The sequence below is a fragment of the Pseudophryne corroboree genome, chromosome 5, assembly GCF_028390025.1.
Source record: "Pseudophryne corroboree isolate aPseCor3 chromosome 5, aPseCor3.hap2, whole genome shotgun sequence".
In the NCBI taxonomy this organism is placed as follows: Eukaryota; Metazoa; Chordata; class Amphibia; order Anura; family Myobatrachidae; genus Pseudophryne; species Pseudophryne corroboree.
The window spans coordinates 833256703-833282048 of record NC_086448.1 but is presented as its reverse complement, the minus strand read 5'-3'; the positions used below and the strand labels follow the sequence as shown (position 1 = coordinate 833282048).

Sequence of the window (25346 nt, the reverse complement as noted above, 5' to 3'; positions counted from 1 at the left end):
TGTGACAGTGAGGGGTGAGTGGGAATGAGTGACAGTGAGGGGTGAGTGGGAATGTGTGACAGTGAGGGGTGAGTGGGAATGTGTGACAGTGAGGAGTGGGAATGTGTGACAGTGAGGAGTGGGAATGTGTGACAGTGAGGGGTGAGTGGGAATGTGTGACAGTGAGGAGTGGGAATGTGTGACAGTGAGGGGTGAGTGGGAATGTGTGACAGTGAGGGGTGAGTGGGAATGTGTGACAGTGAGGGGTGAGTGGGAATGTGTGACAGTGAGGGGTGAGTGGGAATGTGTGACAGTGAGGAGTGGGAATGTGTGACAGTGAGGGGTGAGTGGGAATGTGTGACAGTGAGGAGTGGGAATGTGTGACAGTGAGGGGTGAGTGGGAATGTGTGACAGTGAGGAGTGGGAATGTGTGACAGTGAGGGGTGAGTGGGAATTTGTGACAGTAAGGGGTGAGTGGGAATGTGTGACAGTGAGGGGTGAGTGGGAATGTGTGACAGTGAGGGGTGAGTGGGAATGTGTGACAGTAAGGGGTGAATGGGAATGTGTGACAGTGAGCGGTGAGTGGGAATGTGTGACAGTGAGGGGTGAGTGGGAATGTGTGACAGTGAGGGGTGAGTGGGAATGTGTGACAGTAAGGGGTGAGTGGGAATTTGTGACAGTAAGGGGTGAGTGGGAATGTGTGACAGTGAGGGGTGAGTGGGAATGTGTGACAGTGAGGGGTGAGTGGGAATGTGTGACAGTGAGGGGTGAGTGGGAATGTGTGACAGTGAGGGGTGAGTGGGAATGTGTGACAGTAAGGCGTGAGTGGGAATGTGTGACAGTGAGGGGTGAGTGGGTTTGTGTGACAGTGAGGGGTGAGTGGGAATGTGTGACAGTGAGGGGTGAGTGGGAATGTGTGACAGTGAGGGGTGAGTGGGAATGTGTGACAGTGAGGGGTGAGTGGGAATGTGTGACAGTGAGGGGTGAGTGGGAATGTGAGACAGTGAGGGGTGAGTGGGAATGTGTGACAGTGAGGGGTGAGTGGGAATGTGCGACAGTGAGGGGTGAGTGGGAATGTGCGACAGTGAGGGGTGAGTGGGAATGTGCGACAGTGAGGGGTGAGTGGGAATGTGCGACAGTGAGGGGTGAGTGGGAATGTGCGACAGTGAGGGGTGAGTGGGAATGTGCGACAGTGAGGGGTGAGTGGGAATGTGCGACAGTGAGGGGTGAGTGGGAATGTGCGACAGTGAGGGGTGAGTGGGAATGTGCGACAGTGAGGGGTGAGTGGGAATGTGCGACAGTGAGGGGTGAGTGGGAATGTGCGACAGTGAGGGGTGAGTGGGAATGTGCGACAGTGAGGGGTGAGTGGGAATGTGCGACAGTGAGGGGTGAGTGGGAATGTGCGACAGTGAGGGGTGAGTGGGAATGTGCGACAGTGAGGGGTGAGTGGGAATGTGCGACAGTGAGGGGTGAGTGGGAATGTGCGACAGTGAGGGGTGAGTGGGAATGTGTGACAGTGAGGGGTGAGTGGGTTTGTGTGACAGTGAGGGGTGAGTGGGAATGTGTGACAGTGAGGAGTGGGAATGTGTGACAGTGAGGGGTGAGTGGGAATGTGTGACAGTAAGGGGTGAGTGGGAATGTGTGACAGTGAGGAGTGGGAATGTGTGACAGTGAGGGGTGAGTGGGAATGTGTGACAGTAAGGGGTGAGTGGAAATGTGTGACAGTGAGGGGTGAGTGGGAATGTGTGACAGTGAGGGGTGAGTGGGAATGTGTGACAGTGAGGGGTGAGTGGGAATGTGTGACAGTGAGGGGTGAGTGGGAATGTGTGACAGTGAGGGGTGAGTGGGAATGTGTGACAGTGAGGAGTGGGAATGTGTGACAGTGAGGGGTGAGTGGGAATGTGTGACAGTAAGGGGTGAGTGGGAATGTGTGACAGTGAGGAGTGGGAATGTGTGACAGTGAGGGGTGAGTGGGAATGTGTGACAGTGAGGGGTGAGTGGGAATGTGTGACAGTGAGGGGTGAGTGGGAATGTGTGACAGTGAGGAGTGGGAATGTGTGACAGTGAGGGGTGAGTGGGAATGTGTGACAGTAAGGGGTGAGTGGGAATGTGTGACAGTGAGGAGTGGGAATGTGTGACAGTGAGGGGTGAGTGGGAATGTGTGACAGTGAGGGGTGAGTGGGAATGTGTGACAGTGAGGGGTGAGTGGGAATGTGTGACAGTGAGGGGTGAGTGGGAATGAGTGACAGTGAGGGGTGAGTGGGAATGTGTGACAGTGAGGGGTGAGTGGGAATGTGTGACAGTGAGGAGTGGGAATGTGTGACAGTGAGAAGTGGGAATGTGTGACAGTGAGGGGTGAGTGGGAATGTGTGACAGTGAGGAGTGGGAATGTGTGACAGTGAGGGGTGAGTGGGAATGTGTGACAGTGAGGGGTGAGTGGGAATGTGTGACAGTGAGGGGTGAGTGGGAATGTGTGACAGTGAGGGGTGAGTGGGAATGTGTGACAGTGAGGGGTGAGTGGGAATGTGTGACAGTGAGGGGTGAGTGGGAATGTGTGACAGTGAGGGGTGAGTGGGAATGTGTGACAGTGAGGAGTGGGAATGTGTGACAGTGAGGGGTGAGTGGGAATGTGTGACAGTGAGGAGTGGGAATGTGTGACAGTGAGGGGTGAGTGGGAATGTGTGACAGTGAGGAGTGGGAATGTGTGACAGTGAGGGGTGAGTGGGAATGTGTGACAGTGAGGGGTGAGTGGGAATGTGTGACAGTGAGGGGTGAGTGGGAATGTGTGACAGTGAGGGGTGAGTGGGAATGTGTGACAGTGAGGGGTGAGTGGGAATGTGTGACAGTGAGGGGTGAGTGGGTTTGTGTGACAGTGAGGGGTGAGTGGGAATGTGTGACAGTGAGGGGTGAGTGGGAATGTGTGACAGTGAGGGGTGAGTGGGAATGTGTGACAGTGAGGGGTGAGTGGGTTTGTGTGACAGTGAGGGGTGAGTGGGAATGAGTGACAGTGAGGGGTGAGTGGGAATGTGTGACAGTGAGGAGTGGGAATGTGTGACAGTGAGAAGTGGGAATGTGTGACAGTGAGGGGTGAGTGGGAATGTGTGACAGTGAGGAGTGGGAATGTGTGACAGTGAGGGGTGAGTGGGAATGTGTGACAGTGAGGGGTGAGTGGGAATGTGTGACAGTGAGGGGTGAGTGGGAATGTGTGACAGTGAGGGGTGAGTGGGAATGTGTGACAGTGAGGGGTGAGTGGGAATGTGTGACAGTGAGGGGTGAGTGGGAATGTGTGACAGTGAGGGGTGAGTGGGAATGTGTGACAGTGAGGGGTGAGTGGGAATGTGTGACAGTGAGGGGTGAGTGGGAATGTGTGACAGTGAGGAGTGGGAATGTGTGACAGTGAGGGGTGAGTGGGAATGTGTGACAGTGAGGAGTGGGAATGTGTGACAGTGAGGGGTGAGTGGGAATGTGTGACAGTGAGGGGTGAGTGGGAATGTGTGACAGTGAGGGGTGAGTGGGAATGTGTGACAGTGAGGGGTGAGTGGGAATGTGTGACAGTGAGGGGTGAGTGGGAATGTGTGACAGTGAGGGGTGAGTGGGTTTGTGTGACAGTGAGGGGTGAGTGGGAATGTGTGACAGTGAGGGGTGAGTGGGAATGTGTGACAGTGAGGGGTGAGTGGGAATGTGTGACAGTGAGGGGTGAGTGGGTTTGTGTGACAGTGAGGGGTGAGTGGGAATGTGTGACAGTGAGGGGTGAGTGGGAATGTGTGACAGTAAGGGGTGAGTGGGAATGTGTGACAGTGAGGGGTGAGTGGGAATGTGTGACAGGGGGTATGACAGCATACACTGACTGGACAGGGGCCTGCCTGCTACATTTGAGCAGGGGAGGGGGGGGGATAAAAGGCTACCGTCACTTTAAGAGTTAGCTACGGCTAAACAGGGCTGATAAGAGAGGATGAAGCCTGTTAGTGAGATAACAGCCCAGCTCTGCATATTCAAATACCTCTAGGTGCTATTCAGCTGCCCCAGTGACACAGAAAAGGATACATTTTGCTGGTTAGTTTTGCAGATGTGTAACACAGATTTGGCCATTCAGTTGCAACAATGTGAAAAAGGTTAAAAATAGACTAAATTAATTAAGAGATGATAATCTTAAACCTTAATAAAAAATAAAATAAATAAAACATCTTGAAAATGTACCCCTTCACCTGTTAGGAGGTCCCGCATCCCATTACTTATACAGCGCCAGCATATTATATTGTGCTTTACAACTGCACTATATTATTACATAGTAATAGCTGAAGAGATCAACACACACACCGCTGACAAGTAATGTAAGGGGCATAAATCAGAAACGTAACTATAGTGCTATAGATTGAGGAAAAGGGCCCCAAATAGGTGTCTTGCTTAGGGCCCCCTGAGATCTAAATCCACCTCTGGCTGCCCTGTCCCCCCTCCTCCTTCAGTTCAGCGTGCGGCGCGCCAATGACTGAGCCGTAGGCTTGCTGAGCCGGACAGCAATTGGACAGCTGAGCTGTCGCTCAGCTGCCCTGACTACAGCTCTAAGAAGAGTGCTCTAACAGCTGTAGTCAGGGCAGTTGAGCGACGGCTCAGCTGTTCAATTGCTGTCCGGCTCAGCAAGCCCGCGACTCAGTCATTGGCGCGCCGCACGCTGAACTGAAGGAGGAGGGATTCTTAGAGCGATGTGGATATATATATATATATATATATATATATATTTTATTTTTTTAGTCCATGGGGGCCCCCTGCTCTTTAGTGCCCCAGGCCTCCCGGGGCCTTAATCCGGCTCTGAATAGACGTGTGTACAGCTGTACTGCACCTGGGAGTGTACAATAGACATGTGTACAAGCTGTACTGCACCTGGGAGTATACAATAGACGTGTGTACAAGCTGTACTGCACCTGGAAGTGTACAATAGACATGTGTACAAGCTGTACTGCACCTGGGAGTATACAATAGACATGTGTACAAGCTGTACTGCACCTGGGAGAATACAATAGACATGTGTACAAGCTGTACTGCACCTGGGAGTGTACAATAGACATGTGTACAAGCTGTACTGCACCTGGGAGTATACAATAGACGTGTGTACTAGCTGTACTGCACCTAGGAGTGTACAATAGACATGTGTACAGCTGTACTGCACCAGGGAGTGTACAATAGACATGTGTACAGCTGTACTGCACCTGGGAGTATACAATAGACGTGTGTACAAGCTGTACTGCACCTGGAAGTGTACAATAGACATGTGTACAAGCTGTACTGCACCTGGGAGTATACAATAGACATGTGTACAAGCTGTACTGCACCTGGGAGAATACAATAGACATGTGTACAAGCTGTACTGCACCTGGGAGTGTACAATAGACATGTGTACAAGCTGTACTGCACCTGGGAGAATACAATAGACATGTGTACAAGCTGTACTGCACCTGGGAGTGTACAATAGACATGTGTACAAGCTGTACTGCACCTGGGAGTATACAATAGACGTGTGTACTAGCTGTACTGCACCTAGGAGTGTACAATAGACATGTGTACAGCTGTACTGCACCAGGGAGTGTACAATAGACATGTAGCTCTTACTGCACCTGGGAGTATACAATAGACATGTGTACAAGCTGTACTGCACCTGGGAGCAGTGGCGGATCCAGGGGGGGGGCACCCAGGCACGTGCCCCCCCTGTCATTTTTTTTTTTTTTTACGGACGAGAAGCTTTTTAAGCTCCTTACACTGTCCGAGTGACAGTGTGAACCTGGCTGCTGCCGCTGGTGGCTGCCTGTAGGGGGAGCTGCAGCGGAAGCGCAGCTCCTCTCAGGCAGTTCAAGGGGCCATGAGACAGAGCTACGTGAGGCAGTGGCTGCTGTCTTCGGCTCCCACAGTAATGTAAGGTGAGGAGGGGGTTCAGTTTACTATTAATTAGTGTGTGTATTGCTATGTAAATGTATAGAATGTGTGTGTAACTATGTATATATGCTGTATGCATGTGTACTGTGTGTGCATATATGCTGTGTGTGTGTGTGTGTGTGTGTGTGTGTGTGTGTGTGTGTGTACAGTATGCTGTGTGCATGTATAGTGTGTGTGCATGCTGTGTGCATATATACTGTGTATATGTATGTACAGTGTGTGTATGTATAATATGCTGTGTGCATGTATACTATGTATGTGCATGCATACTATGTATGTATGTTTGCATGTATACCGTGTTAGTATGTATGTATGTATGTATGTATACTGTGTGCATGTATACTGTGTGTGTGTGTATGATGTGTGCATGTAAACTGTGTACGCATGTATGCTGTGTACAGTATGTGTGTGTATGTCGATGTACAGATGTTCTGTGTGCGTATATATATTTATATATATATATATATATATATATATATATACATACACACACCTTGTGCACGTACGGACCCCCCCCCCCCCCCATGAAAATCCTGCGTTTGCCACTGATACCATACAGTAACAGGGTGCGTAGTCAGCTGTGTTAGCGTGCATTGCCTCCGTGTCCCTTACAGCAGCGCCAGTCCCGGCTCCCGGCAACGTCGCACATCTGCTGTAATTAGGATGCGACACTGCCACAGCCTGACAGGGGATCTGGGAGAAGAAAGCAGGCTTTGCTGCTGTGAGGTGGGTGGACGTAAGGGGACAGGTAGATGCTGGAAACAGGACGGGGGACAGAGGGCATAGGCGTAGGAACGGGGGGGGGGGGCAGCTTGACCCCCCCCACACACAAACATGATGCGTCGCCCCTTTCTGTACTAGCCGTCTGTCTCTCAATTGGTGATGTATTACTGGAGGAGGCATGGCTGTGGGCCACGCCTTCTCCCAGTAATGTATCACCATTGAGGAGACAGCTGGGTATTACAGAAGAGGGGACACCGCCCACGGGGATGCAGAGGTAAGCGCCCCCCCGCACTGAAGGAGAGCGACCAGCACCACAGCGGAAGCGGAGGGGAGGGAGGGGAGGGAGGGGGGGGGGTGTTTGAAGGAGAGGAGATCGGCACAACAGCAGGGGCGCCAGAATGAAATTCAAACTTGCCCCCCCAGTGTGAAATCATTCTGACGCCCCTGACAGAGGGCACTATATTAAAAACACACTGGACCACTCCAACAAAAATGGGGACTATAAAAAAAATAATTACAGAAAGGGACGCTGTAACTAAAAACACACTTGCCCTGTCCCCTACCAGGCCTGTCCCCGCACACTTGCCCTGTCCCCGCACACTCACCCTGTCCCGTACCAGGCCTGTCCCCGCACACTTGCCCTATCCCCGCACACTCACCCTGTCCCCGCACATCGCCTTGTCCCCTACCAGGCCTGTCCCTGCTCACTTACCGTCCCCGCACTCTCATCCTGTCACCCACTGCCCTAGTACTCCATGCCCCCAGCGTGATGAAAACGAGGGCGTGACGCATGGGTATGGCATTCTCTGTGAGGCCAAACCCCTTGTTACAATGCCACACTCTTCACAGGAGCATGTGCCGAACCCCCCCCCTTCCTTCCCCTATTGTGGTGCCCCCCCTGTCATTTTGTTCTGGATCCGCCCCTGCCTGGGAGTATACAATAGACATGTGTACAAGCTGTACTGCACCTGGGAGTGTACAATAGACGTGTGTACAAGCTGTACTGCACCTGGGAGTATACAATAGACATGTGTACAGCTGTACTGCACCTGGGAGTGTACAATAGACGTGTGTACAGCTGTACTGCACCTGGGAGTATACAATAGACATGTGTACAAGCTGTACTGCACCTGGGAGTATACAATAGATGTGTGTACAAGCTGTACTGCACCTGGGAGTATACAATAGATGTGTGTACAAGCTGTACTGCACCTGGTAGTGTACAATAGACATGTGTACAAGCTGTACTGCACCTGGTAGTATACAATAGACATGTGTACAAGCTGTACTGCACCTGGTAGTGTACAATAGACATGTAGCTGTACTGCACCTGGGAGCGTACAATAGGAAACCCACTGATGCCATCCCTACCAACATGGGAACACATTTCAGACACACTAGGTATGGCCATCGACCACCGATGATTCCTAATCATCGATAGTTTATGGCCGATGTCGAATGCTTTTGCCAATCGATGGGAGAGAACCAGATAGTTTCCCTCCATCAATGTCATAGCGTAAACAAATGCCAGGACTCGGAGCATAGCTCCGCCCCCAACACCCGTGAAGCCCTGCCCTAGGCTGTGATTAGCCCGTGGATCATTCACTGAAATAACAGGAATGACCATCGATGAGTGAAACCATCGATGGTCTCCCATAGCATAGTTGATGGCCATCAATGGCCACTCAGAGTTTCACCATCAATGGCAACCATCGATGGTGAACACACGATGGCCATCCCGAAGACACAATGGTCATCTTGTTACACAGGGGCTCAGATGTACCTGTAGCTCCACCCACTCAGAATCTTTCACCTGTCAGATTTCTCTCCCTGTGATGTCACCAGTATCTGGGTAGATTTCTTATGGTAATTTCTCCCGGCTCCTGACTCCCCCACATATAGTTATACATCCATCCCATACAAGGAAAGCAGCATGGAGGGGCTCAGTGAGGGCGGCAGTGTAGGTGTGTAAGTGTCTGATGGGGTCACACAGAGAATAAAAGGACATCTGTCCTGCCCCATAATCCAGATAAACCCTCACTCTGTCACAGGGGGTATTGTCAGGTATTGAGATCCACTTACTGTCATGTAACACTAAGTACTGATTATTACACCTTTCCAAACACCAGGACTTGTTATTATATCCAATGTATGACTGACTCCCTCTCCTGTCTATACTGGGATAACACATCCCCACCATCCACACCACTGACTTACTGACATCCACCTCCCAGTAATGTCGCCCTGAGGAGAATCTCCTGCTGCTTATTACCTGATACCACTGAAATCTCTCTGGTGTTACTGGGTGATTCTGACTTGGTGTCCAGGATGCAGTTTTCCTGTCACCTGATATCTGTATATAATCACCAGCTGTGGTTACATCCAGTAATATGTCTGTAGCCTCCTGCACATAGATCCCTGTATTTATACCTGTTATTATATCAGATAATGTGTGTAATGTCCCTGAGATGAGACCCACATCCAGATCTCCTGCACCACGGACCTGGTTATCATGTCTCTCTGTGTCCTCAGTGTCACACAAGTCCCCTGTGTCTGGTTCCTGTAAGACAGTCACTGGATCACCCATGTTACACAGCTCCTCAATGTGACGCATCTTCCCGGACAGCTCGTCCTTCTTTATTTCCAGCTGCTGGATCAGATCAGAGACTGAGAGTGAAACGCGCTGTTCCTGCCTGGAGATCTCACTCAGGACTCTCTTCTCCAGGTCCTCCAGCTGTCTCCTGATGTCTCTAAACAGGGCAGTGACTGTCTCTATTACACCAGCTGCTTTTCCCTGATCTTCTTTCCTGCACTCCTGCAGACTCTGCACTCTTTTCTCAGTCTCCGCTCTCTTTGTGGTCAGTTTCTGCAGAGCATTCCTCAGCTTCTCCTTCTTCTTCTCAGAGGCCTCATCCAACATCTCCACCAGGTGTCCCCGGTGTTCTCCGGCCAAACTGCAGGACCCACAGATACAGACAGAGTCCTCAGTGCAGTAATACTCCAGGATCTTCTTATGGACGGAGCATTTCCTGTTCCCCAGGGCAGTGGTGGGATCACATAAGACGTGCTCTGGTGACTTGCTGTGTACTCTCAGGTGATTATCACACAGAGAAGCCTCACACAGCAGACAGGATTTAGCAGCAGGTACAGGAGAGTGAATACAGTAAGTGCAGAGGATCCCAGTCTTCTCCTGATCTGGGCGAGTAGACAGGAAACTCCCCACTATGTTACACAGCGTTATGTTCCTCTGCAGTGCAGGACGCTCCTGACACTCTGCTCTGCAGTCAGGACAGCTATATACTCCAGCCCCCTCCTGTGTATCCAGCACACGATCAATACAGACCCGGCAGAAGTTGTGGCCACATCTCAGTGATACGGGATCTGTATAAATGCTCAGGCAGATGGAACAGTCCAGCTCCTGTCTCAGATCAGCAGACGCCATCGCTGCAGCAGGAGAGAGAAATGAAAGTGAAAGTGTCTGACACTCAGATACCCGTACAGTCACATTCTGCACACAGGGGGAGGGGGAGCTGTCACTCAGATTATAGCTGCAGGATCAGTTATACTAAGGGACGCACCCACAATATAAAGAGACATCATGCAGAACAATCTACTTAGGGGTATATGTATTAACTTTATTTTTTACAAAAATAATGTGAAAAGGGGAGTTTTCTGAATTCACACCTTTTTCACACTGTGTTAGATTGACTGAAGTATACTGAAGGGCTGTACTACTGTACACTACTGATCACATTTTTTAGTAAGCAGATCACATTTCCCATACATGTAATAGGAAATGTGATCTGGCATCATGTACAAAAAAAATAATTGTAAAATAATACTGGAGGAAGCCCTACTGATAATAACACTATCTTCAGATAGCGTTATCCACAGGTCCCCTCCGGTTCCCGGCTCCCATTGGTGTTTCTATAATGGGTGCAGTGTGTGTGGTGCACACGGGCCCCTGAGTCCCGGGGGGGGCCCACACCGCACCCATTTCTCCTATACTTACTTTCCGGAGTCCATCGCTGACTGTGTGTGGGCCCCTCCTCTCCCATAGCTGTTACGCCGCTGCTAGCGCACTGACCACTAGAGACTCTGGTACAGTGCAAGAGTCTACAGCGCTCAGAGCGCTAGCAGCGGCGCGCCGGCTGCGGGAGAGGTAGGGCCCACACACGGAGTCTGCACACGGGTCCCCTCCTCTCTAGAGATGCCCATGCCGGCTCCTGCTCTTTTTGACCTGTCATCTGATGTCTGAGCTGGTGTCTGTGATCAGCCTGTACACGCACACATATATATATATATATATATATAATTCACATACCAGTGCGGCACTCAGCAATCAGAAAACGGAAGCGAACAACCATGTGGTAACAACGTTTCAGTGCTCTTTATTCAGCACTATCTTCAGGATACATTAAACAAACAAAGATACAATCTTACCTTATGTACACTTGCACCCATGTGAAGAGGCCGTGGTCAGGCGTCCCGCCGGAAGCCCCGACTCGCGTCCACTCAAAATGACGTCACCCCCAAGGGGGCGATGCCGTGCACCATCACCATAGCAACATCTAAACAAAAAATGACATGTATAGCAGCAGCTAATCAGATAATCCAATTAAAGAGACAACATTAGTAACAATATCATATTACTGATAGAAACATATCATAGAGCATAAAAACACATACTAAAAGCATGCCAGGCTGAAGTTTTCATTGAGACCACGAGGACTCAAAACTGATAAGCGGTGGATCCATTGTGCTTCTCTCTGCAGAAGCAGACGGTTCCTATCACCTCCCCTACGTGGTTTAGGTACAAAATCGATCATTCTGTACCGGAGCGATGCTAAACTATGTTTCTGTTCTGCAAAGTGGCGAGCTACTGGGTGATCCAATTTACCTTTCCCTGCCAAAGCTGCTCGAATCGTGGAACGATGCATGGTCATACGTTCCTTGAATGTACATTGTGTCTTCCCAATGTAAGACAATCCGCAAGGGCATAAAATTTGGTAGATCACATATGAAAACTCACAAGTAAGAATAACATCCATTTAACAACATGGATGTTATGCCATGTTTCACTAGGGGACGTAACCTTCGGGACCTCCTAGTGCGTACAGATATTACTGAATACGATAAAACATCAGGCACACATTTTCTATCAAATAAAAAACATGGATGTTTCCGCTGTGGTTGCACCACATGCAATTTCATGCTAGTGGGTGATTCTTTTTCTCACCCTCACTCTGGCAAGAATTATACCATCAATTATCATCTTACTTGTGAGTCTTCATATGTGATCTACCAAATTTTATGCCCTTGCGGATTGTCTTACATTGGGAAGACACAATGTACATTCAAGGAACGTATGACCATGCATCGTTCCACGATTCGAGCAGCTTTGGCAGGGAAAGGTAAATTGGATCACCCAGTAGCTCGCCACTTTGCAGAACAGAAACATAGTTTAGCATCGCTCCGGTACAGAATGATCGATTTTGTACCTAAACCACGTAGGGGAGGTGATAGGAACCGTCTGCTTCTGCAGAGAGAAGCACAATGGATCCACCGCTTATCAGTTTTGAGTCCTCGTGGTCTCAATGAAAACTTCAGCCTGGCATGCTTTTAGTATGTGTTTTTATGCTCTATGATATGTTTCTATCAGTAATATGATATTGTTACTAATGTTGTCTCTTTAATTGGATTATCTGATTAGCTGCTGCTATACATGTCATTTTTTGTTTAGATGTTGCTATGGTGATGGTGCACGGCATCGCCCCCTTGGGGGTGACGTCATTTTGAGTGGACGCAAGTCGGGGCTTCCGGCGGGACGCCTGATCACGGCCTCTTCACATGGGTGCAAGTGTACATAAGGTAAGATTGTATCTTTGTTTGTTTAATGTATCCTGAAGATAGTGCTGAATAAAGAGCACTGAAACGTTGTTACCACCTGGTTGTTCGCTTCCGTTTTCTGATTGCTGAGTGCCGCACAGGTATGTGAATTATGTGAATGTTTCTGTGAAGGCACCGGCGTGATTAATACATTAGTTTTCATGAGTGCCGGACTGATGCTCTACTATATATATATATATATATATATATATGTATATATGTGTGTGTGTGAAAGTAGAGAAAAGGGTGCCTTCAAGTGTCTAGGTAATTGTATACAGTGTATACCCAGTGTGGATAGGAGATGAACACTACTTATCTGGAGCGTATAATTTCCTTCATGAGACCAACGATGGAACATAAAAGAGATAAAGGAAATATAACATAGCGCGTACCGTTTTCATGCAATTATCATACCATTGTTTAGCACAGAACCAGTTGTATATAAAAAACCTTATAAGGATGGGCAGATCCCATCATTTAAAATTCACAGCCAGGGATAATTAAAAGGTTTTTACAAATTTTAATACAACACATAAAAAACTAATGGTAGAAATGCAAGCGTACAGGATAAGAAATTCAATCGAGCTTATCTGTCCATATAGGAAAACAGGTACATCGAAATCTTTCATAAATATCCGTGGAAATGGTAGCAATGCAAACGTACAAGAAATAAATAAATATAAGGTTTACAGTCCATATGAGAGGTTCAGGTACAGCAGTTCTAACGCGTTTCGTCAATGGTTAGACTTATATATATATATATATATATATATATATAAAAATAAAAGTTACACCACAGGCTGATCCCATAGTGCAGGCTGCTGCCTGGCTCCTGCTCCCTGCTGCTCAGTATCCGGTCTCTAGGACGACCACACTTAGGCCGACAGTCATTAGGTCAACCATTATTGGTCGACATGCATTATGTCGACATGGTCACTAGGTCAGCATGTACTAGGTCGACATGACAAAAGGTCGACATGAGTTTTTCCCAATTTGTTTTTCATTTTTGAACTTTTTCATACTTTACGATCCATGTGGAATACAATTGGGAATGGTAACCTTGCCCGAAGCATGGTGAGCGAACACGGTGCACTAATTGGGGTTCCCGGTCACTCTATGAAAAAAACACCCCCCCAAAAAAAAAATAAAAAAAATCCATGTCGACATTTTGTCATGTCGACCTTATGCTGGTGTCGATCTATTTTGTGTGTCGACTTAGTCACTGTTGACCAATAGTGGTCGATCTAGACACTGATGACCTAAGTGTGGCCAACCCTATGAACCACACTCCTGCTGCTCGGATCTACCATCCCCGCTGCTCCTGCCTTGAGTCCCACTGCCCAAAATCCCCCCCTTGCTGTTACCCTGCTCCTCCCTGCTGCCCTAGCTCCCACCCTACTGTTACCCTACCTCTCCCTGCTGCCCTGACCCCCCCCCCTTGCTGTTACCCTCCCACTCCCTGCTGCCCTAGCCCCCCCTACTGTTACCCTACCCCTCCCTGCTGCCCTAGCCCCCCCCCCCCCCCCCCCCTTGGTTACCCTCACCCTCCCTGCTGCCCCAGCCTCCTAGCAACGGGGACAGGACAGCCCACTAATTCCTCTAATCCTCCAGTGACGTTACAGGTTGGTAACACTGGTGACCCCTTGCACAGAGGTAAGTCCCCTACTAATTCTATTATGTATTGGGGTGGTCCTAGCTAGGAACGGGGCAGGCTCACTTATTTCAACTACCTTATATATCTGTGTATAGGGCTGTACAACAAATACACCTTTATGTGAATATTCTTGGATTTAATACAGTTTATGTTTCAAGAGTTTAAACTTGAGCTCGTTGGTGCACACGACGTCCTTTCTTATTTCGGTAATGTTTCCGGAGTAATATTTGGCTGGAGTACATAGCAATAGCTGGTGTAAGCTTTACTGGTGGTACAAGGAGTTTCTATTGCCCATCAGGGTGATGCCGAGGCTTTTCCAGAGCATTAGGTACATCCTCACGAAAGCTGCAATTGCTGCTGGATTCTTGCCATTGAGTAGTGGTTACACTTACACCCCATGTGTACTGGATGTGGGCACTGAGCCAACATAAACCAGTGTACAGGTGCTTCCCAATGTCTCTCTCTCTCTCCTGAGACAGGTGGAACCACAGGCAGAACTCCCGGGGGTAATAGAGTCAGCTGCCGCCGGGCTCCTGCTGAAGGGGGCACCGCTCCTCTATTGTCTCCCGTTCCATGTGTGCTAACCTGTATTTGCTACTGATTTACAGTTTGTTGGCGACACCATTCAATTAACTATTTTAATCAGTTAATTGTTAGCCGACAATGTTTGTTCTGTGGTTAATTAATAGGCGCAGATATCTCTTCCCTGGCTGACTCCCCCCCTAGTCCCTGCACCTTAAAAGTCACATTCTCTATATTTTAGACATATATTTTGCATTTGCCATACCCAGGCTTTGAACCCAAGACTTATCACATTGGAGACAGACACCTTACGGATGGAGCTATTTGTCCCTGCATAGGAAAATGTAATTACTTGTGTGTATCAGGCACCATGCGGCATCCGGGACTCTGAATAAGGCATCACACTCCTAAGCCCGCCCCCAGACTCCCATTGGCTAGCTTCCCAGGAGTCTGGGGATGGGTATACAAGGAGTGTGATGCATTATGCTGAGTCCCGGGTGCCGCACAGCGCCTAATACACACAGCGCTGCCGGTTCCTGGAGGAACAAGCCAGCACATATATAAAATACATCATAACATGTATGTTTATATGTGCTAAGCGGTTCTCCCCTGTACTATGTGGCCGGAGCTGCGGCTGCACTGCCCAACTGTTGCGCCCTCTCACCAGTCACTTGCCTGACGCTGGTCATGTGACCTGCTCCTGACCAGCAGCGGCTCTTGCCACGGGCAAGCAGGCTTTTTGCCCGGGGTTCTGCTACCCTGAGGGCGCCACCGTGGCAAGAGCTGCTTGCAATCCACCCTCCCTCTCTGCTCCCCGCTCCCTGGCTGCAGTGAGCGCCGTGTGTCAGTGAGTCGCTGCTATCGAAGAGACGTCATGACGTCTCTCCCATAGAGAGGAGCCGGCGCCTGGAGACAGCAGCAGCAGCAGCGGCAGCAGCGGTCCGGAAGCGGGAGCGAGGCTGGTAAGTATTGTGATTTTTCTTTTAGGGTTTCAAAGTGGTGCTACTACACATACACATACTGGGGGCACTACTTACTGGGGGCACATACAGAGGGCACATACTGGGGGCAATACTACTGGGGGCACATACAGGGGGCACAGCTACAAGGGGCACTACTACAGGGGGCACGTACTGGGGGCACAGCTACAAGGGGCACTACTACTGGGGGCACATACAGGGGGCATAGCTACAAGGGGCACTACTACTGGGGGCACATACAGGGGGCATAGCTACAAGGGGCACATCTACAGGAGGCACAGCTACAGGGGGCACTACTACAGGGGGCACTACTACAGGGGGCACAACTACTAGGGGCACAACTACTAGGGGCACAGCTACAGGGGGCACAGCTACTGGGGGCACAGCTGCTGGGGGCACAGCTGCTGGGGGCACAACTACTGGGGGCACAGTTGCTGGGGGCACAGCTACTGGGGGCAAATCAATAAGGGGGGCACAAGTACATGGGGCACAACTACTGGGGGCACAGCTACAGGGGGAAAATCAACTGGGGGCCACAACTACTTGGGGCAAATCTGGGGGCACAGCTGCTGGGGGCATAACTGTGGCCACAACCATCCCCTATGACGCCACAACTCTGTTTTACCGCGGGGGGGGCGCCAGTGGAAATTTTCGAACTGGGCGCCACAAGGTGTAGAACCGGTACCTGCTCCTGACCTCACGCGCAGCTGCAGAGGCTGCTGGGAATTGTATGTCCATACAATGACAGACATGCGCTGTGACGCGATACACTGTGTCAGACATAACACCTGGCATAGCGCAGTATTGCACAGCAGTGTCAGACATAACACCTGGCATAGCGCAGTATTACACAGCAGTGTCAGACATAATACCTGGCATAGCGCAGTATTACACAACAGTGTCAGACATAACACCTGGCATAGCGCAGTATTACACAGCAGTGTCAGACATAATACCTGGCATAGCGCAGTATTACACAGCAGTGTCAGACATAACACCTGGCATAGAGCAGTATTACACAGCAGTGTCAGACATAATACCTGGCATAGCGCAGTATTACACAACAGTGTCAGACATAACACCTGGCATAGCGCAGTATTACACAGCAGTGTCAGACATAATACCTGGCATAGCGCAGTATTACACAGCAGTGTCAGACATAACACCTGGCATAGAGCAGTATTACACAGCAGTGTCAGACATAATACCTGGCATAGCGCAGTATTACACAGCAGTGTCAGACATAACACCTGGCATAGCGCAGTATTAGACAGCAGTGTCAGACATAACAACTGGCATAGTGCAGTATTACACAGCAATGTCTGACATAACACCTGCCATAGCGCAGTATTACACAGCAGTGTCAGACATAACACCTGGCATAGCGCAGTATTACACAGCAGTGTCAGACATAACACCTGGCATAGTGCAGTATTACACAGCAGTGTCAGACATAACACCTGGCATAGCGCAGTATTACACAGCAGTGTCATACATAACACCTGGTATAGCGCAGTATTACACAGCAGTGTCAGACATAACACCTGGCATAGCGCAGTATTACACAGCAGTGTCAGACATAACACCTGGCATAGTGCAGTATTACACAGCAGTGTCAGACATAACACCTGGCATAGCGCAGTATTACACAGCAGTGTCAGACATAACACCTGGCATAGCGTAGTATTACACAGCAGTGTCAGACATAACACCTGGCATAGCGCAGTATTACACAGCAGTGTCAGACATAACACCTGGCATAGCGCAGTATTACACAGCAGTGTCAGACATAACACCTGGCATAGCGCAGTATTACACAGCAGTGTCAGACATAACACCTGGCAATGCGCAGTATTACACAGCAGTGTCAGACATAACACCTGGCATAGCGCAGTATTACACAGCAGTGTCAGACATAACACCTGGCATAGCGCAGTATTACACAGCAGTGTCAGACATAACACCTGGCATAGCGCAGTATTACACAGCAGTGTCAGACATAACACCTGGCATAGCGCAGTATTACACAGCAGTGTCAGACATAACACCTGGCATAGCGCAGTATTACACAGCAGTGTCAGACATAACACCTGGCATAGCGCAGTATTACACAGCAGTGTCAGACATAACACCTGGCATAGCGCAGTATTACACAGCAGTGTCAGACATAACACCTGGCATAGTGCAGTATTAAAAAAGCAATTGTTTCCCCAGCACACTGAATGGATAACAGTAACCAGATATAAATCCCACATGATAATAGAATTCAGAGATCTTCGTTACACATATTTGCGCAAATGTGTGGTTAAGCCCCAAAGCCGCATCAAGGCCTCTCTGTATATTTGGGGTCCCTAGCGCTATATCTAGGTGCAGGGTGTGGCACCCCAAAACACCAGAATGAGCCAGAAAGCACAGCGTGACATACCAGTGTAAAAAACTATAGTGTTAATAAATTAGTATTTAGGAAGCCGAAGCTATAGAGAGGGTGATACAAACATGAAATGTAATTAAATAGAGACATAGTGTTAGAAAATTAATAAGTGAAAAGTGTTAATAGAATGTAAAGGTATGCCACACTAAAGCCATCCAGCTCAGCCAGTCCAGAGGCACCACACCTCACACCTCCATTACCCCAATCTGGGTCTAATATTAACCAGCAAGGAGTCACATGATAATGGCTCCTTACTAAAATATGTCTAAGCTAAGAGCTACTTACCTTGGAGCAACCCCATAATGCTCCATGTGGCATGTCAGGGCCTGCACCTCCTCCTAATGCAGAAACCTCTCTGCCTCTCACAACAGACATATAGATTGGTAAATGCTCAATTAGCTTAGTGATATCATTCAGGTGCTCGAAAGGAAGGGGTATTTCTGAGCAAGAAAAAAAGCAATTGTTTCCCCAGCACACTGAATGGATAACAGTAACCAGATATAAATCCCACATGATAATAGAATTCAGAGATCTTCGTTACACATATTTGCGCAAATGTGTGGTTAAGCCCCAAAGCCGCATCAAGGCCTCTCTGTATATTTGGGGTCCCTAGTGCTATATCTAGGTGCAGGGTGTGGCACCCCAAAACACCAGAATGAGCCAGAAAGCACAGCGTGACATACCAGTGTAAAAAACTATAGTGTTAATAAATTAGTATTTAGGAAGCCGAAGCTATAGAGAGGGTGATACAAACATGAAATGTAATTAAAATGGAGAAATAGTGTTAGAAAATTAATAAGTGAAAAGTGTTAATAGAATGTAAAGGTATGCCACACTAAAGCCATCCAGCTCAGCCAGTCCAGAGGCACCACACCTCACACCTCCATTACCCCAATCTGGGTCTAATATTAACCAGCAAGGAGTCACATGATAATTAGAGATGAGCGGGTTCGGTTTCTCTGAATCCGAACCCGCACGAACTTCATGTTTTTTTTCACGGGTCCGAGCGACTCGGATCTTCCCGCCTTGCTCGGTTAACCCGAGCGCGCCCGAAGGTCATCATGACGCTGTCGGATTCTCGCGAGACTCGGATTCTATATAAGGAGCCGCGCGTCGCCGCCATTTTCACACGTGCATTGAGATTGATAGGGAGAGGACGTGGCTGGCGTCCTCTCCATTTAGATTAGAAGAGAGAGAGAGAGAGATTGACCTGATTTACTGGAGCTTAGGAGTACTGTAGAACTGTAGAGAGTGCAGAGTTTACTAGTGACTGACCACAGTGACCACCAGACAGTGCAGTTTTATTTAATATATCCGTTCTCTGCCTGAAAAAAACGATACACAGTGACTCAGTCACATACCATATCTGTGTGCACTGCTCAGCCCAGTGTGCTGCATCATCTATGTATATATCTGACTGTGCTCAGCTCACACATCTTATAATTGTGGGGGAGACTGGGGAGCACTGCAGTGCCAGTTATAGGTTATAGCAGGAGCCAGGAGTACATATTATTATTAAAATTAAACAGTGCACACTTTTGCTGCAGGAGTGCCACTGCCAGTGTGACTGACCAGTGACCTGACCACACTGACCACCAGTATAGTTAGTAGTATAGTATACTATATTGTGACTGCCTGAAAAAGTTAAACACTCGTATCTGACTGTGCTCAGCTCACACATCTTATAATTGTGGGGGAGACTGGGGAGCACTGCAGTGCCAGTTATAGGTTATAGCAGGAGCCAGGAGTACATATTATTATTAAAATTAAATAGTGCACACTTTTGCTGCAGGAGTGCCACTGCCAGTGTGACTGACCAGTGACCACCTGACCACACTGACCACCAGTATAGTTAGTAGTATAGTATACTATATTGTGATTGCCTGAAAAAGTTAAACACTCGTCGTGTGACTTCACTTGTGTGGTGTTTTTTTTTTATTCTATAAAAAACTCATTCTGCTGACAGACAGTGTCCAGCAGGTCCGTCATTATATAATATATACCTGTCCGGCTGCAGTAGTGATATATATATATTTTTTATATCATTATTTATCATCCAGTCGCAGCAGACACAGTACGGTAGTTCACGGCTGTAGCTACCTCTGTGTCGGCACTCGGCAGTCCGTCCATAATTGTATACCACCTACCCGTGTTTTTTTTTTCTTTCTTCTTTATACATACATACTACTACTACATCTCTTTATCAACCAGTCTATATTAGCAGCAGACACAGTACAGTACGGTAGTCCACGGCTGTAGCTACCTCTGTGTCGGCACTCGGCAGTCCGTCCATACCACCTACCCGTGGTTTTTTTTTCTTTCTTCTTTATACATACATACTACTACTACTACATCTCTTTATCAACCAGTCTATATTAGCAGCAGACACAGTACAGTACGGTAGTCCACGGCTGTAGCTACCTCTGTGTCGGCACTGGGCAGTCCGTCCATAATTGTATACCACCTACCCGTGTTTTTTTTTTCTTTCTTCTTTATACATACATACTACTACTACATCTCTTTATCAACCAGTCTATATTAGCAGCAGACACAGTACAGTACGGTAGTCCACGGCTGTAGCTACCTCTGTGTCGGCACTGGGCAGTCCGTCCATAATTGTATACCACCTACCCGTGGTTTTTTTTTCTTTCTTCTTTATACATACATACTACTACTACATCTCTTTATCAACCAGTCTATATTAGCAGCAGACACAGTACAGTACGGTAGTCCACGGCTGTAGCTACCTCTGTGTCGGCACTCGGCAGTCCGTCCATAATTGTATACCACCTACCCGTGGTTTTTTTTTCTTTCTTCTTTATACATACATACTACTACTACATCTCTTTATCAACCAGTCTATATTAGCAGCAGACACAGTACAGTACGGTAGTCCACGGCTGTAGCTACCTCTGTGTCGGCACTGGGCAGTCCGTCCATAATTGTATACCACCTACCCGTGGTTTTTTTTTCTTTCTTCTTTATACATACATACTACTACTACATCTCTTTATCAACCAGTCTATATTAGCAGCAGACACAGTACAGTACGGTAGTCCACGGCTGTAGCTACCTCTGTGTCGGCACTCGGCAGTCCGTCCATAATTGTATACCACCTACCCGTGGTTTTTTTTTCTTTCTTCTTTATACATACATACTACTACTACATCTCTTTATCAACCAGTCTATATTAGCAGCAGACACAGTACAGTACGGTAGTCCACGGCTGTAGCTACCTCTGTGTCGGCACTGGGCAGTCCGTCCATAATTGTATACCACCTACCCGTGGTTTTTTTTTCTTTCTTCTTTATACATACATACTACTACTACATCTCTTTATCAACCAGTCTATATTAGCAGCAGACACAGTACAGTACGGTAGTCCACGGCTGTAGCTACCTCTGTGTCGGCACTCGGCAGTCCGTCCATAATTGTATACCACCTACCCGTGGTTTTTTTTTCTTTCTTCTTTATACATACATACTACTACTACATCTCTTTATCAACCAGTCTATATTAGCAGCAGACACAGTACAGTACGGTAGTCTACGGCTGTAGCTACCTCTGTGTCGGCACTGGGCAGTCCGTCCATAATTGTATACCACCTACCCGTGGTTTTTTTTTCTTTCTTCTTTATACATACATACTACTACTACATCTCTTTATCAACCAGTCTATATTAGCAGCAGACACAGTACAGTACGGTAGTCCACGGCTGTAGCTACCTCTGTGTCGGCACTCGGCAGTCCGTCCATAATTGTATACCACCTACCCGTGGTTTTTTTTTCTTTCTTCTTTATACATACATACTACTACTACATCTCTTTATCAACCAGTCTATATTAGCAGCAGACACAGTACAGTACGGTAGTCCACGGCTGTAGCTACCTCTGTGTCGGCACTCGGCAGTCCATCCATAATTGTATACTAGTATCCATCCATCTCCATTGTTTACCTGAGGTGCCTTTTAGTTGTGCCTATTAAAATATGGAGAACAAAAATGTTGAGGTTCCAAAATTAGGGAAAGATCAAGATCCACTTCCACCTCGTGCTGAAGCTGCTGCCACTAGTCATGGCCGAGACGATGAAATGCCAGCAACGTCGTCTGCCAAGGCCGATGCCCAATGTCATAGTACAGAGCATGTCAAATCCAAAACACCAAATATCAGTAAAAAAAGGACTCCAAAACCTAAAATAAAATTGTCGGAGGAGAAGCGTAAACTTGCCAATATGCCATTTACCACACGGAGTGGCAAGGAACGGCTGAGGCCCTGGCCTATGTTCATGGCTAGTGGTTCAGCTTCACATGAGGATGGAGGCACTCAGCCTCTCGCTAGAAAAATGAAAAGACTCAAGCTGGCAAAAGCAGTAGCACCGCAAAGAACTGTGCGTTCTTCGAAATCCCAAATCCACAAGGAGAGTCCAATTTTGTCGGTTGCGATGCCTGACCTTCCCAACACTGGACGTGAAGAGCATGCGCCTTCCACCATTTGCACGCCCCCTGCAAGTGCTGGAAGGAGCACCCGCAGTCCAGTTCCTGATAGTCAGATTGAAGATGTCAGTGTTGAAGTACACCAGGATGAGGAGGATATGGGTGTTGCTGGCGCTGGGGAGGAAATTGACCAGGAGGATTCTGATGGTGAGGTGGTTTGTTTAAGTCAGGCACCCGGGGAGACACCTGTTGTCCGTGGGAGGAATAGGGCCGTTGACATGCCTGGTGAAAATACCAAAAAAATCAGCTCTTCGGTGTGGAAGTATTTCACCAGAAATGCGGACAACAGGTGTCAAGCCGTGTGTTCCCTTTGTCAAGCTGTAATAAGTAGGGGTAAGGACGTTAACCACCTCGGAACATCCTCCCTTATACGTCACCTGCAGCGCATTCATAATAAGTCAGTGACAAGTTCAAAAACTTGGGCCGACAGCGGAAGCAGTCCACTGACCAGTAAATCCCTTCCTCTTGTAACCAAGCTCACGCAAACCACCCCACCAACTCCCTCAGTGTCAATTTCCTCCTTCCCCAGGAATGCCAATAGTCCTGCAGGCCATGTCACTGGCAATTCTGACGAGTCCTCTCCTGCCTGGGATTCCTCCGATGCATCCTTGCGTGTAACGCCTACTGCTGCTGGCGCTGCTGTTGTTGCTGCTGGGAGTCGATGGTCATCCCAGAGGGGAAGTCGTAAGCCCACTTGTACTACTTCCAGTAAGCAATTGACTGTCCAACAGTCCTTTGCGAGGAAGATGAAATATCACAGCAGTCATCCTGTTGCAAAGCGGATAACTGAGTCCTTGACAACTATGTTGGTGTTAGACGTGCGTCCGGTATCCGCCGTTAGTTCACAGGGAACTAGACAATTTATTGAGGCAGTGTGCCCCCGTTACCAAATACCATCTAGGTTCCACTTCTGTAGGCAGGCGATACCGAGAATGTACACGGACGTCAGAAAAAGACTCACCAGTGTCCTAAAAAATGCAGTTGTACCCAATGTCCACTTAACCACGGACATGTGGACAAGTGGAGCAGGGCAGGGTCAGGACTATATGACTGTGACAGCCCACTGGGTAGATGTATGGACTCCCGCCGCAAGAACAGCAGCGGCGGCACCAGTAGCAGCATCTCGCAAACGCCAACTCTTTCCTAGGCAGGCTACGCTTTGTATCACCGCTTTCCAGAATACGCACACAGCTGAAAACCTCTTACGGCAACTGAGGAAGATCATCGCAGAATGGCTTACCCCAATTGGACTCTCCTGTGGATTTGTGGCATCGGACAACGCCAGCAATATTGTGTGTGCATTAAATATGGGCAAATTCCAGCACGTCCCATGTTTTGCACATACCTTGAATTTGGTGGTGCAGAATTTTATTAAAAACGACAGGGGCGTGCAAGAGATGCTGTCGGTGGCCAGAAGAATTGCGGGACACTTTCGGCGTACAGGCACCACGTACAGAAGACTGGAGCACCACCAAAAACTACTGAACCTGCCCTGCCATCATCTGAAGCAAGAAGTGGTAACGAGGTGGAATTCAACCCTCTATATGCTTCAGAGGTTGGAGGAGCAGCAAAAGGCCATTCAAGCCTATACAATTGAGCACGATATAGGAGGTGGAATGCACCTGTCTCAAGTGCAGTGGAGAATGATTTCAACGTTGTGCAAGGTTCTGATGCCCTTTGAACTTGCCACACGTGAAGTCAGTTCAGACACTGCCAGCCTGAGTCAGGTCATTCCCCTCATCAGGCTTTTGCAGAAGAAGCTGGAGGCATTGAAGAAGGAGCTAAAAGGGAGCGATTCCGCTAGGCATGTGGGACTTGTGGATGCAGCCCTTAATTCGCTTAACAAGGATTCACGGGTGGTCAATCTGTTGAAATCAGAGCACTACATTTTGGCCACCGTGCTCGATCCTAGATTTAAAACCTACCTTGGATCTCTCTTTCCGGCAGACACAAGTCTGCTGGGGTGCAAAGACCTGCTGGTGACAAAATTGTCAAGTCAAGCGGAACGCGACCTGTCAACATCTCCTCCTTCACATTCTCCCGCAACTGGGGGTGCGAGGAAAAGGCTCAGAATTCCGAGCCCACCCGCTGGCGGTGATGCAGGGCAGTCTGGAGCGACTGCTGATGCTGACATCTGGTCCGGACTGAAGGACCTGACAACGATTACGGACATGTCGTCTACTGTCACTGCATATGATTCTCTCAACATTAAAAGAATGGTGGAGGATTATATGAGTGACCGCATCCAAGTAGGCACGTCACACAGTCCGTACTTATACTGGCAGGAAAAAGAGGCAATTTGGAGGCCCTTGCACAAACTGGCTTTATTCTACCTAAGTTGCCCTCCCACAAGTGTGTACTCCGAAAGAGTGTTTAGTGCCGCCGCTCACCTTGTCAGCAATCGGCGTACGAGGTTACATCCAGAAAATGTGGAGAAGATGATGTTCATTAAAATGAATTATAATCAATTCCTCCGCGGAGACATTGACCAGCAGCAATTGCCTCCACAAAGCACACAGGGAGCTGAGATGGTGGATTCCAGTGGGGACGAATTGATAATCTGTGAGGAGGGGGATGTACACGGTGATATATCGGAGGATGATGATGAGGTGGACATCTTGCCTCTGTAGAGCCAGTTTGTGCAAGGAGAGATTAATTGCTTCTTTTTTGGTGGGGGTCCAAACCAACCCGTCATATCAGTCACAGTCGTGTGGCAGACCCTGTCACTGAAATGATGGGTTGGTTAAAGTG

General features: G+C 48.5%; 2 protein-coding genes across 4 annotated transcripts in view; one reads left to right on the top strand and one right to left on the bottom strand.

Annotated features, from left to right (window-relative positions):
• Window positions 1-5776: 5776 nt before the first annotated feature.
• The window catches only part of LOC134928624 (protegrin-2-like), a 49743-nt gene continuing 30173 nt past the window's right edge, over window positions 5777-25346 (top strand). Inside the window, exon 1 of one of the 3 annotated variants that reach the window (XR_010177955.1) lies at window positions 5777-5888. The gene's annotated coding sequence lies outside the window, so the exon portion shown is untranslated. Of the gene's footprint in view, window positions 5889-9525; window positions 9722-25346 lie in introns of those variants that run through there. The other 2 variants (XM_063924551.1, XM_063924550.1) reach the window with 2 other exon arrangements.
• Window positions 7847-10069, bottom strand: LOC134928623 (E3 ubiquitin-protein ligase TRIM39-like). The gene has a single exon (XM_063924549.1). The coding sequence runs from the start codon at window positions 10067-10069 to the stop codon at window positions 8489-8491; it is 1581 nt and encodes a 526-aa protein (XP_063780619.1). The 3' UTR covers window positions 7847-8488.

Bases quoted from the DNA above. Each gene is read 5' to 3' on its own strand.
- LOC134928623 (XM_063924549.1), bottom strand. From the start codon at position 10,069: ATGGCGTCTGCTGATCTGAGACAGGAGCTGGACTGTTCCATCTGCCTG.